General features: G+C 38.1%; 1 protein-coding gene across 6 annotated transcripts; it reads right to left on the minus strand.

Annotated features, from left to right (window-relative positions):
* Positions 1-5,208: 5,208 nt before the first annotated feature.
* slc35c1 (solute carrier family 35 member C1) lies at positions 5,209-11,299 on the minus strand. 6 transcript variants are annotated; one of them, XM_079663534.1, is made up of 4 exons: positions 11,217-11,299; positions 10,600-10,745; positions 9,566-10,071; positions 5,209-6,343 (listed from the first exon to the last, which is right to left on the minus strand). In XM_079663534.1, coding segments are annotated over exons 2-4 (1,089 nt in total). In that variant the 5' UTR covers positions 10,602-10,745; positions 11,217-11,299; the 3' UTR covers positions 5,209-5,762. The 6 variants fall into 6 exon arrangements, with proteins under 6 accessions (XP_079519660.1, XP_079519661.1, XP_079519663.1 ...); XM_079663535.1 differs by having other exon boundaries at positions 10,648-10,745; positions 11,217-11,298; XM_079663537.1 differs by having other exon boundaries at positions 10,566-10,745; positions 11,217-11,298.
* Between the last annotated feature and the right edge of the window lie 3,560 nt (positions 11,300-14,859).

Genomic DNA, 14,859 nt, shown 5'->3' on the forward strand with positions numbered 1-14,859 from the left:
ACCCAGGAGTTTCCATGTTATCATATCTGTCTCATCTTTTCCTCTACAGCAGCTTGTAAGCAGACAGATTGAAGCTGAAACATATTACATGATGTCAACTGTTGTTTGCTGTTTATAAAGCAGGTTGTCTTTTTCATTTGAAATATCTGATTTGTATTATTATCAGATATGTATTACCTGATAATAAAGATCAGATTATTTTTTTGTAATAATGTAGGCTACTTTTTTAAGAGATAATTGAGAGATAATCTGCTCTTGGCTTCCTAATTACATTAAATATACCCACAACAAGTGTGTTCTGTTCTTTTTTTGGTTACATAACTGGTGGTATACATAAGAATAATAATTATAATGTAGATTCAAGGATTCAAGGCTTTTATTGTCATTCGTACATAGCTACAGTGTAGTTGAGTAGAACATCTTATGTATACAGTATATCTATAATGGGTGGATATTACAATTGATATCAATTGTCATTTTAGTTTAGCATAAAAATGTCTCCTACATTTTAAATAATAGTTCAAAAATATATATCTTTTGGTTTATCTGAAAGATTGTCACAGAGCTGAAGACAGATGTGTTTGTACTTCCTCAAGAGACGTTGATACTTTGGATAACATTTTGTTTTTTAACAAATAGAAATGTAAATCTTCATATTCTTTGTTCTTTAAGGAATATATCTTCCTATTCAGTCCAAACCTTTTCTCTTTTAAAGCTTCATTTATATATGTTTGACCACTAGAGGGCATAGGATCTCCAAAATACACATATTGACATATTAGAATCTCAGTATGTTGTAAAGACTGGTATAAGGCATTTAACTGTCTATTCACACATCTAGAATACAAAAACAACTAAAAGTTTGGTCTCTAGCTTGCTAGTTAATTGGCTTCACTTCACAACCTTGTCTTTATCTGTATGCTGGTTGTTGCTAGGCTGCCATGAAAATCTCTCCAGCTTGACTGGAGTAGATATTATGTGGTAATTACAGATGCTTCAAACTAAAATGAAAGCTGTGATTAGTGCCAAAGGGGAAAAGTAGACACTCGCAGTATATATAACCGGCATCTAAATTATAATTAATTTAGACATCATTTTCAAGTCAAGCTATGCTGACATTCAAGCTATACCCCGTACTTTTTTTAGCAAAAGGTAAACAAAAAAAACCTCTCACACTTTCAAGTCCACATGTCAACATAAATGATTTACCTCAATGAACATACACAGCCGGTTTGGATAACAAGCTATGATCACATTATAATGAAGAATTCAGGCAAAACAATACCCAAATGTTGCCATCTGGCGGTCAGACATCCTAATATTACAGTGTTAAATATGGAGCTATTTCAGGTTTATTTGAAAGTTTATTTGAAAGTTAAGGTTTTTATCCTGAAATTTGAAAAATACAATGATGTATTCAAACAAAAAAAATAAGTATTTGAAATAATTTTTCAGGTTGAATACTATTTTGATTCAGCTCAGGAAGTTTTTCTAATAAAATATTTATTTTCATGTTTCACTTTTACACATATTTTGATATTTGAATCCTTTTTTAGTTTCTACGGAGCCCCCCTGGTGACATTGGTGAGAAAATTATTAACACGTGTTGATAATGCGTGGCCACAAATTAGTTATTATGTTCCCACGCATTAGTAATTCGTGGGAACACAATAATTATTACGCAATAACTAAATCCAGATAGTCTATAGAAACTGATGACTGAGTGACAACACTACTGATGTAGCACCTCATTTCAGACAGTTTGAAACGCGAGGGCCGTGGCCGGCACGGGGTCTGCCCTCGCTCAAAGGAAAACCTCCAGCGTGACTTGAGACCGCCCCCTTGATAAATAAATGTAATTATAATGAAGCCAGCTGCAATGGATCATGGACTCTGATATAGTACGGTAGATTTATGTCAGGTAGGTTACTGTATGGCGGATCTTTGTTAAGATCCATATGTCAAGGATAGGACCATGTGCTAAATAAGAATAATTTAGGCTACAAAACATCACCATGTTTGTATTTAACAAAATAATGTTGGTTAGTCCACAACTACTGTACAAAAAACATCAGGAAGCCCTCCGGCTCCAAAAACGAACGGGAGGAAATGCTCTCGATTTTTAATTCTAATTTAATCATCATCTTCACCACGATCATTTATGTTTATGTTCGCTGAATTTACATGAAAGCACTAACAAATATGAATATACTGTAGCCAACTTCATTAAAACGTTATTAACGTGCCTAAACTCAGTAATTCACTAAAAATATTTATATTTTAATGGAGCCTTGTCAGGCAGATCTTGGTCCCGACGCGTAGCGGAGGGATCTTGAGTTTCCTCATTACAGAGCTCAATAATTATTGTGTGGCAACGCATTAATAATTCGTGGGAACATAATAACTAATTCATGGGAACATAATAACTAAATCGTGGCCACGCATTATTAATACGTGGCCACAAATTAATATTTTTCGCCAGGGCATGTGTGTATGTTTGTGTGTGTGTGTGTGTGTGTGTGTGCGTGTGTGTGTGTGTGTGTGTGCGTGCGTGCGTGTGTGTGTGTGTGTGTGTGTGTGTGTGTGTGTGTGTGTGTGTGTGTGTGTGTGTGTGTGTGTGTGTGTGTGTGTGTGTGTGTGTGTGGGCATTTGTTTTCAGAAGATATTATGGTGTTCGTTCCGGTGCACTCCGACAGCATTTAACACTAGCCTACATTGAGATTAAGATTAAACAAATGTCTTTCACTTGGGAACACATTATGGAGTTAGCCAGATGTGAAAAAAAATGCTGATGTCGGAGTCGGACACACACACATACACCAGACAGACAGACAGACAGACAGACAGACAGACACACAGACACACAGACACACACACACACACACACACACACACGCACACACACATCATGTAGCATTTCACGTTTCCATACCAACAACTTCCTGTCAACAGCGTAAACTGGCCTTCAAAATAAAAGCATCTAAATAAAACAGCAGGTTAACCTAAATTACATTTAAGACCTATACAACTGCAATGAAAGTAACACAAACAATCTCATATTCTTTTCAGTTTCACAGAACACAAATTGGGTTATTTACTCATCATGTGCCCTGGTGACCGGACATCTCCTTCATAAAACGAATGGGGGGAATAATCGGGCAGTTTGATGTATGTAGAGGTGTGTGTGTGTGTGTGTGTGTGTGTGTGTGTGTGTGTGTGTGTGTGTGTGTGTGTGTGTGTGTGTGTGTGTGTGTGTGTGTGTGTGTGTGTGTGTGTGTGTGTGTGTGTGTGTGTGTGTGTGTGTGTGTGTGGCTGAAACGTATGCAGCCTCAATCTCTATTCAGCTGTTCTGAAGGTAAACACAGTGAAGGCACTGCGTAAAAGACACAGCTCTCTGCGCGCAGATAGCAGATACTGTGAGAGTCACGGACATGAATTCATAGATCAAGGCAGACTGGTTCACAGACTCTCCTGTTTTGCGAAATCGGTGCTTAAACAAATAGCTCTACACCTCTGGCCGAAATGTCCCTAAAATGAAGTCTGAGTTTGAAATATATCTCAAATAATGTATGCCCTGTCATTTCCCCACATAAACATAACAGTCTGCAATGAAACGGTTGTCTCCTGTGCGCTCCACTTCCTGGAGGAAGTGGCCTCGTTTTATTTATTTTTCTCCCTATGAACCCTCCAGGGCTCCGTACTTTTCACCTTCAGATCGTTTTTCACTTTCAGATCTTTTTTTTTCGCTTTCAAACTTTTGGCCCTGATGTTGCTTAGGGGGCGGGGCTTACCAAAGAGTAGTTTGGCCTCCTGAGTGACAGGCCTCCCTCTGTCATGTTGCCTTCATGGATGTTAGGTAGCACGAGAAATATAACTCAACACTTTCTATACACAATACTCCCGTGTGGGGACAAAACAATGAGCTTTTTGTCATGTTTGATCAAGCTGCTTTTATATTTATATATAAGTAATATCTCATTTTACTCCTCTTTGGATTGCAGTCTCATACCAAAAAAGGTAAACATATATTACTTAGTTTTCTTTATTCAAACAGCAGTTTGGTGGTACTGTAGATTGCCCAAAATCATAATGCTAAACAATGTACTAGCTTTGAACCTGATCCTACTGGTGATTTAAAAAGGGATAATTTCAGTAAATTATAAGTATGTTTATTCCTTTTGTATCCTTTCATTTTGCATGTATTCATTTCAGCCGTTCTGAGAATGAACACCTTATTTGCATCATTGTGGTCATAAAAACATTAACAATGCTTTGTCATTGTGCCTTCATATTACACATTAACTCCAGCAGGAGGGAGGTGTTCAAATGTTCACTTATCAGACACCTCTGCATGTGGCTAAATGCTCCGTGTGCCAAGAATGTGTCACCTTGAAAAACTGGCATCCAGTGTGTGCTGATACATTCAGATCTTTTTAAGATAACAATCAATGTATAGTTTTAACATCAAAGTGCCTAAAACCACCACCTACAGCATTATCAACGCTCACAAGTTCTGATTCTGAATTATGATTATATTACAATTAAAATACACCACAGATGCGAAATTATCTGAGGACGAGTCTGTGTTTGAATGATATGTTATTTTTTTATGAAGGATTTGTGTTTTACATGAAATAGTGACAGGTTCTTCTTTCAGTGTCTAGTGAACAATAATGCCTCGAGTAGGCATACAAGGCATGTTTCTGTTTCTTTAGCGTTGTTTTTGCACATCACACTTAAATAAAAAGGTTGGAACACTGTCGCAACTGAATCAGGGAATCTCAGCTCAACATACTACGGACTATCAATCACAGTAGACCTCTTTTATCTTACCAAAGAGTAGATGGCAGATATCAAATAATGATCTATGGCCCATTGAGCTTTTCTGTACTTAACAACATATTAAAACAATTAAAAGTTTGTAATAATTGTATTCTATTTTATGGGGGCAAAGACCATTTCAGTTGTAGGTAATACATTGGGTATTTGTACTATATTGTATTCACTGCTGTTAAAAATAGCTATTATGTGAGAAGAAATACAATATCAGAATAATATAGGATTTTTGAAACTCTTGAATGGCAGTCTACTGTCTCTTCGTTTAAGATGGATACAATATAAAAACATTATTTTGACAGAATTGCCAAAACATATGTGCAAACAAATTATAAAACTCACTTTGTTCAAAAAGAGAACACTTGAAAAGAGTTGAAATGTACATCATCTTTAATGTAGTCTTTGAAATAGGCTGAAACAAGGTTCATGATTACCTACAGTAAGTAAGTTGTTTGCGGCCTGCCAGTAAACCCAAAGCAGAAGAAGAAGTGACGTCAGCGCCTTCATTTGCCTAATCCTTCCCCAGGGACTTCCAGTGTGAACGCGATCATGAGAACTAAAGAGTTCTCATGATCTATGTTCTGATGAACCTTTGTGGGAAAAGTACTGCGGTGTGAAAGCAGCTATTATCAGCATACCATCCCTTCCAATAAAAACATGATTTGTTCCCTCTTCACTTGTAGACTACATAATAAAAGATACATTATTGTATTATACATACTAATGTAAAAAGGCCCCAATTGTATGTGAGCAGCTTTAAATAAACTATAAATAAAAAATCCTTTAGGCCTCAAGTCAAACATTAAAAAACCACAAACTATTAAACCCAACCACAATTTGAATCCATCAAGAAGGAAGCTTACATTACTTCATATTCACACGTCATATGTATAAAAGTAAAATATTTCACAGGGTACTTAAAATGGTTAAACTCCCAGGTTGCCTTTCTCCTCAGGCAGCAGTTTTTCCTTCGCTGAGTCGGGAGGGACTCTTTGTGGAGTCTTCTTCATTTCTAGACTTTTGACCCAAGTGTAGGCTGAAGAGCCCCCAAGAACCATCATGTTGCTGGTCCACCACAGCAGGCTTTTACTGGAGGAGTTGTACACCACTGCAATGACAGTCTGAGCACAGGCCTTTGCTGTACCTGAGACATTGTGTGTGAGTGGACTGGTAAACTTGATCTGCAGGCCTGTGACGTAGCCGATAGCGAAACCAAACACTCCTCCGAGCGTCATCATGCCCCAAAACTTGAGGTCAGAGGAGCGGCTGAAGCTGGCCAGACTGCCCAACTCTCCGAACAACAGAATGAGCGGCAGGAAGAGGACGCAGGCGTTAATGTTGTTGTAGTAGGACAGTTTCCAGATGTTTCCGTCTACTGCTGGCATCACCTTTTTGGTGAAGATGGCGTTCAGAGAGACACATGCGCTGGCCACCACCCCGAAAAAGACGCCTGTCAAGGAGAGGTTCCCCGTCATGCCTTCCTGGTCCACACCAAGCCAGAATCCACCTGAGAAGCATGGACACAAGCAGGACTGTGAGAACACCATACACATAGACCTGTCGTGATAATCAATCAATTGTCTTATCCTACGATACATAAAAATGGACTCAATAACTTTTCTGAGCTCGATAACTTGCAGTTTACATGCGTGTTTGTTTACATAAGGATGTGACCAGCATTTTAGCCTGGTACGCTGTGAGGGGCGGGGCTCACACACAGCCCATGACACAGCCAGGTCAGGACACTTAGCGTGCAGCAGTGTAGCAGCCAAATTATTAATATAGAGACAAGCAGGATACAACGTGTGACTTACTCGAGGGGAATTTGAAGTTAAATGGAAGTGGTCGCAAAACCTAATACCACATCTCCGGTGTGGGAATATTTTGGATTTAAGCCAAATCAATGAGGCGAAACTTACGGAGTTGAATGAGCCGGGCAGTGTGTTGCAATTGTTTTAAAAAGGTAGCAACTAAAGCTAGCAATACGACCAACCTTAAACTGCACCTGAAACACAACCTACCCATTCAGTTTTCCCAGCTGGGAGAAAACACAGCAGCTGGAGATGGAGAGCCCCCACTTTCCCAACAGTTTACAATCAAAGATGCATTTGCCCGACAATGCACACATCTTGGGGTTCCTTGTTCGAAATCTTTGAAATACAGATTTGGACATGGCCTGTTGAGGCATCTGGGTCTTTGTATGGACAGTGGACTGTACACTTGACTGTTGTTTTAAGGAGGGGTTTTTGTGTGTGCTCATATTTATTTATTTATATACAGTGGGGCAAAAAAGTATTTAGTCAGCCACCAATTGTGCAAGTTCTCCCACTTAAAAAGATGAGAGGCCTGTCATTTTCATCCTAGGTATACCTCAACAATGAGAAGAAAAAAGAAAATCCAGAAAATCACATGATCTGATTTTTAAAGAATTAATTTGCAAATGATGGTGGAAAATAAGTATTTGGTCAATAACAAAAGTTAATCTCAATACTTTGTTATATACCCTTTGTTGGCAATGACAGAGGTCAAACGTTTTCTGTAAGTCTTCACAAGGTTTTCACACACTGTTGCTGGTATTTTGGCCCATTCCTCCATGCAGATCTCCTCTAGAGCAGTGATGTTTTGGGGCTGTCGTTGGGCAACACGGACTTTCAACTCCCTCCAAAGATTTTCTATGGGGTTGAGATCTGGAGACTGGCTAGGCCACTCCAAAACCTTGAAATGCTTCTTACAAAGCCGCTCTTTGGTTGCCCGGGCGGTGTGTTTGGGATCATTGTCATGCTGAAAGACCCAGCCACGTTTCATCTTCAATGCCCTTGCTGATGGAAGGAGGTTGTCACTCAAAATCTCACGATACATGGCCCCATTCATTCTTTCCTTTACACGAATCAGTCGTCCTGGTCCCTTTGCAGAAAAACAGCCCCAAAGCATGATGTTTCCACCCCCATGTTTCACAGTAGGTATGGTGTTCTTTGGATGCAACAAATAATTATTTCTCCTCCAAACACGTCTAGTTGAGTTTTTACCAAAAATATCTATTTTGGTTTCATCTGACCATATGACATTCTCCCAATCCTCTTCTGGATCATCTAAATGCTCTCTAGCAAACTTCAGACGGGCCTGGACATGTACTGGCTTAAGCAGGGGGACACGTCTGGCACTGCAGGATTTGAGTGCCTGGCGGCGTAGTGTGTTACTGATGGTAGCCTTTGTTACTTTGGTCCCAGCTCTCTGCAGGTCATTGACTAGGTCCCCCCGTGTGGTTCTGGGATTTTTGCTCACCATTCTTGTGATCATTTTGACCCCACGGGGTGAGATCTTGCGTGGAGCCCCAGATCGAGGGAGATTATCAGTGGTCTTGTATGTCTTCCATTTTCTAATAATTGCTCCCACAGTTGATTTCTTCACACCAAGCTGCTTACCTATTGCAGATTCAGTCTTCCCAGCCTGGTGCAGGTCTACAATTTTGTTTCTGGTGTCCTTTGACAGCTCTTTGGTGTTGGCCATAGTGGAGTTTGGAGTGTGACTGTTTGAGGTTGTGGACAGGTGTCTTTTATACTGATAACGAGTTCAAACAGGTGCCATTAATACAGTTAACAAGTGGAGGACAGAGGAGGCTCTTAAAGAAGAAGTTACAGGTCTGTGAGAGCCATAAATCGTGTTTGTTTGTTGTTGACCAAATACTTATTTTCCACCATAATTTGCAAATTAATTCTTTAAAAATCAGACAATGTGATTTTCTGGATTTTTTTTCCCTCATTTTGTCTCTCATAGTTGAGGTATACCTAGGATGAAAATTACAAGCCTCTCATCTTTTTAAGTGGGAGAACTTGCACAATTGGTGGCTGACTAAATACTTTTTTGCCCCACTGTATATATGAGAGAGAGAGCTCTGTTTTCCAGCCTGAGTCTAATTAATTGATATTTTTGGTTGTGTGTGTTTTTAATTAATGTGTTATAATTAAATGTATTTGTTTTATTTATTATATACAATTTATATATTTGAATATGATTTCACATTTCATTTGCAATGTTGAATGTTCAATAAAAAGTTATTTTTGTAAGGATGTACTTGAATTATTATTATCATTATGTCAGTGGTCTAAAATGTTCTTACAACGGTGCCGACAATATTATCGTTTAACGCAATAATTTCGTGGAAAATGTATCGTCCAACAAAATTAATTATCGTGACAGGCCTACATACACATAAAGCATTTTAACACTTGAACAGTCAAGTTGCTGAGTTTTAATAAGAAATATGCCAAAATCTTTCATTCTAGTATTTTTTCAAGTCATACAAGTAATTAAATAGTATATTATTCCAGATTTTAATTAATGTTATGTCATGTTATTCTAAACAATGTATTGAGTATTTCAAACAGTAAGTATACAACTCTATCCACTTGTTCATTGTTTGGGCCCCATTTAAGTTTAAGACAATACTTTGCTTCAAACTTTATTGCAAAAGCTAAAAGTAGGCCCTTTTTACTATTTCCCCAAAACAATGAGAGCAACTGTTTTCTGGGGTTGGTGTAGAAAAACTTGACTGGCTTGAGGATAATGCAGAAGATAGATTTATGACACATCTACTAAGAAACTGTTTTATTTTTAGTTATTCAGCACATGTCAAGTTTCCAAATGAGTCACCTTACTATTAATCTAGTACAGAGATAAAACCCTGCGATATCATCCACACACCCTACAGGGAAAATAACCGTTAACATACCTAGTATGACCCCGCAGCACATTATGGCTTGAAGTGATGTGGTTTGTTTCAGGATGATGTACGACAACAGCACGTTAAACACTGTGCTGAGAGAACGACCGACCGTGTAGAAAGCCACTCCCACATGTTTCAGGCACAGGTTGTTGAAGGTGATCATGCTGATGAACACAATGGACAGTGGAAGGACCTCCCTGGACGTCTTCAAGTCAAATTTGACCGACGGGAAGTCGATGAGACCTGGGCACACTTTGGACAGAAGCTGCATGAGCCAGCACAGTCCCACAGTCACCAAACATTGGTAAAACGTGACAAACAATGGTGCGTCCAATTCTCGGTTGTCCAGCAGATAACTATTGAGAAACACCATTGTTATGGAGACAAACCAGTACAGTGCAACCACAGCTCCTATCCGGACAGCCCGGAGTATGAACGTCTCTCCATCCGGGTTCATCGTTTCCGAGCCGGCTAGAGCCATCCTCAGGATACTGGACCGCTTCAGCTGAGTCCTGTTCATGGTTAAAAATAGAGACACTGTGTAAAAATTGCAGCATTTACATAAGCTTATATGTAGCTACATGGTACAAACATGACGACTGTGTTCGGCTAACGGACAAAACAAAAGGACTTCCGATTTAGATTTTCAGAATAAAAGCTCATCTACACAAATCCTAGCTCGAGCCAAACCAAATTATTCTTGGGTATGAGATATGTAATTCCAGTTAAAATTGACCGCACGAAGTGAGACCAACTGTACAGCTTTTGAACAAAATATATACAAAACCCCTGTCGTGCCTTTTCATACACAGAAAAAGTATGATTTCAAAACCATTCGTGTTATATATCGCTGGGACAGTTCAGAAGTAGCATGGCAAATATGTTTTGACATGGCCCAGATCAGAATGCGTACCCTTGTGTGTTGGCCCATTGTTACGCCCCACAAAAAGGGCCCTATGGAGCTAACAAAATTCCACCACTGACCCAAATATAACACGAAAGACACCTTTTAAATCCATAGGATTTATTATAGACAACACATCAAATGTTTCTCCTAGGATGAGAAGTAGAGACACAGCAGTCCCCACCCCAGACGCTTCTCCCTTCTGCTGCTGCACTGGAGCTTTGAAGCACTTCCTTCTCCAGGTGCACCTCGTCTGAACCTCGTTACAGCAATGCAGCACACCTGGGTAGAGGAACCAACGGGAAAAAGAAACAGGGAATACATACAGCCGTAACACCCATCCATTTGTCCAATCTTTCAATCTTAAAATGCTTTGACTGAACTGTTTTTATCTTGAAGATAGATCATGCAAAGCCGGAAGTGTTTCCAAGCACGAGTTCCTCGTTTGAACTAACATTTACATTTAAAAAGATAGTCATAGAAAGTGTCTTTGACTACATATTCCTAGTAGTGGCGTAGTTTAGTGTCCATATTGTTCTCGCTTTATTAATAAAAAGTGTTTATGAGCTCTTGCTAATCAAAATAGTAATAATATTAAATATATTGTACGGTGCACTACGTTGCAAGTTTAACTCTATCAGTTGCATTTACCCTTTTATATCTAGAAGATATGTTTTTAGTTTTAAATATTACCTGACAAACATTGTTTTTTCTTGATTAGGCTATGTAGGCTATGTTTAAAGGTTTTCATACCTTCAGTTGATGCTATAAATCCAGTATGCAGCGTCTATCAGGAAGTGTTCTGCCCTTTTAACGAGCTGTCCTTCCCCTCCTGCTCCAAGGCAACAACACAGGCTGCTTTTATGACATGCATTTCCCAGTAGGCCTATAGACTTCACCAGACAGAGGACAGGTGAATTAGACAAACAATAACGAATATTTCAATATATCAATAATACAATAGAATGCCATCCAATAAAAAAAAGGTCTTGGCCCGTTTATCTTTCCTTGTAAAACAACATTTTAGCTTAAAGGGCTGAGAGTGCACTTTAGATAATTATAAGGTTAGCAACATGCTCTAAGCCTTGCTGTGCCCCTATCTTGGCCGGCAAGTCCAGCAAGTAATTTATAAATGTTTACACACTTTTCTAATAAAGGCCTATCTACAGTAACAGGTGTATAGTCTTTGTATTCACTTTTTTTTTTCTTTGTTCATAATAAAGGTTTTTTAAATAATTTGATTTAAAACTAATAAATTAAACGTTGTGGAGGACGGTTCTTATCAGTCACTTTATATCCCTGCTGAACATTCTATCATCAGATGTATTCAAACCATTATCTAAAATGGATATACTATTAAACCGAATGAACTTTCCCCAAACTTCATTTTCACAGAAACATATTTTGTTTCCAGATAGTGTCCTACTTAAATATTGTTTCTATAATGACAGAAACAACAACAACACAACAACCTTATTTTTGTGTAAATGGTTTTAGGTTATTTTTTAAAGTACATTTAATACAGTTCACAGACAGTTGTAGGCATTTACAGGACACTGTTAATACTCCTGTACTGAACAGAGACAGTAGGTGGCAGCAGATAATCAAAGTGGATAATGTGCTTTGCTGCAGGATTAGGAACTAATACCCAACTCGAGCAGAGACATACTATGATTGCATAGTTACATCAGCTTTTTTAGATTTACTAGTGATTGATATAAAGTGGAACAAATAGTATTATCAATCAGCCCAAAAAAATCTCAAAACACCACAACAGATACATCTTAGTTTTTTATTGATCCATACGCCAATCTTTTTTCAAATTTAGACTACTCGATTGCCCTTCAGAAAAAGCAGACCTAACATAAAGCACACAGGGTCAAATCTAACCCTATTGTATAACATAATGTTTGGTTCATATATTGAAACTAATGATATGTGCCTTTGGTTGTGTTTATTTGACACTGAAAACGGACCAGGGACGTTGTGATTGATGGTATTTTAGACCATTAATCCAAGAGAACACCCATGTTTTTAGCACTCACACAACACTACATAACTAATTCTACCCATCATGCATCTGTTGACTACCTTAAGCACAGGTTCAACAACAAAACAATCTATACGTTTGCAGTTGCCAGTGTATCTGCTCAGCATTTCATTTTCTGATATTTATATATTATATATTTTTCACTTTTAATGTTCCCTCAATGACTGCCTAAATTCATAACTGTGTTTAAAAAAGTAAGTAGGCCTAATAATAGTACCCTAAAGAAAGTTAGACTTGGACTTTTCTGTCAAGACCTTGTATGAAACCCAGTCTTGGTGTTGTTGAAGGTTCTGGAAAATTGCTGCGTTTTCTGTTAGAGTTATATTTTCTGCTACAGTACACAGCAAGTCACCTTTTTGGTGTACCATGTTGGCTGCTGGGTGAGTAAACAATGCCTGTGGTTTTATATATGCTCTCAGCAAGGATGTTAAACTCCATCATCTTCCAAGAACACAAAAGCAGTATTTTTGCAGTATGACTATGTGTGGAGTTAATTTTGGTTGTTTATTCATTTATTTTCTATTTATTTATTTCAATCATTAAGCAATAAGCTATACTTGTTTAGTTGTGCAGGTTGTCATGAAAACCCATCCATCAGGGGGTGTCAGACCTCTCATTGGTCTCCTTTTTGCTCAGGATTCGGAAGGGAAGAAATGTCCCACTGGAGCCAAGTTTACTATTCACAAGGCTTCCCGACCCCTGTGAGCTGTGGAGATTGACTTTATTAACAGGCACAAACATGGAGGGAGGATGCTGCTAGTTGTATCTTGGCTAATATAAGGCCTTGGAGCATCTGCACATAACATTTTAGTCAAAAGTTCATGTTGAACAAAAGACTGCCACACACTGTGCTCTTCACTTGCAGTCAGAGATATTTAATAACAGCGTTTGGTTACACAGGCCTTCATCAGGGCATTTTGTCAATATACAGATGTAGGCTCTTCATTGAAATTATCATGTAAAGTAAACAGAAAATAAAGAGGAAAATAATAGTAACATGCTATGAGTACCACACATATTTAGGTTTCTGTGTTATAGAGGTGTGTCTTATTTTTTACCTATAAATAATTCAACTAGTATTTCTAACGATACAAACTTGTGTCAAACTTGGCTATCTATTAAATGTTTAAATGTTATTTTTAAGCTTTTGAACAGCATTACAATATACTACCTAAGCTTTGTTAAGAAGACTACTTGACACACATCTATCAAAAGATAAAACTGCTTTAACGTGCCACACTTTGCACTGAAGTGATGTTTGATGAAAATTATTCTCATCGATGTGTCAAGAGAGTCAAGGGGAAATCCACCATGTCGGGCTCCAACAGCATTTATTATTACATCACAATCTTGTTGAATGCAACCGTGCTTTTATAACAATTGCGCTTTATCAACCTGTGGGAGACAATTTTTTTTTTTTTGGCATTTCAGTTTATATTTTTAAATGTATCATTCAATTTTGTTGTGAATACTTGGTGCCTAGGATTAACGAGAGCAAACCGTCTTACCTTTTGCTAACAACAAGACTCTACAGCACTACAGAAAGATGAAACAATCCAATAATAAAACACACTTAAGAGTTTTACTTAGGCACCAGCACTAACAAAGTTATTGCTTGTTGGGAGTGAATATCTCAGCACAGTTCTTGTGGTCCTTTGTTTGAATCTTTATGGTTTATTGCACTTATTGCATTTCGCTTTGGATAAAAGCAGCAGCAAAATGTAACTTAATGCATTGATGAACAACAACTAGAATGTCATGACCATACAGAGAAAGGAGTCATTTCAAAAACATTACAATATCAAATGTGAGTAACCAAAAAACAGATTCACAGAAAGCTGCCACCGATTTCTCTTTCAACAGACCAGTGAATAGCATTTGGAAGATTTTTGTCCCACACACACAATACAATACACATTTAAATACAAAGGAATACATGTAAGATTATTTATCTGAAACATGAGCACACATGACATCAACTTGAATAATATCTGATGAGCCCACTGTGAAGCCACTATCAATGAATTAGACGACATGCATCAACATAACATAAAGAATTCCAAATAATTGTGACCTTCTTTACAGATACTGTATCACCCGTCTATAGAACGGCATACAACTACACAACTGAAAAAGGCTTTTATTCTATCATTTGTCCAGGTTCACTAATACATGATTAATTGGTACAGGGCCCAGTGAAGTCAAGAAAGCAGCTTTTTCTCAGACCAAAGACAATGCAGCTCCTTTTTACTAGAACCATTGGTTTTTATTATTTAGGACACCACTATCATCAAAAGAGGCCGTAGAGTCTACATTTTCAGTAGCACTTCTTCATGCCTTAACCAA

Source organism: Notothenia rossii, assembly GCF_949606895.1.
Source record: "Notothenia rossii genome assembly, chromosome: 2".
In the NCBI taxonomy this organism is placed as follows: Eukaryota; Metazoa; Chordata; class Actinopteri; order Perciformes; family Nototheniidae; genus Notothenia; species Notothenia rossii.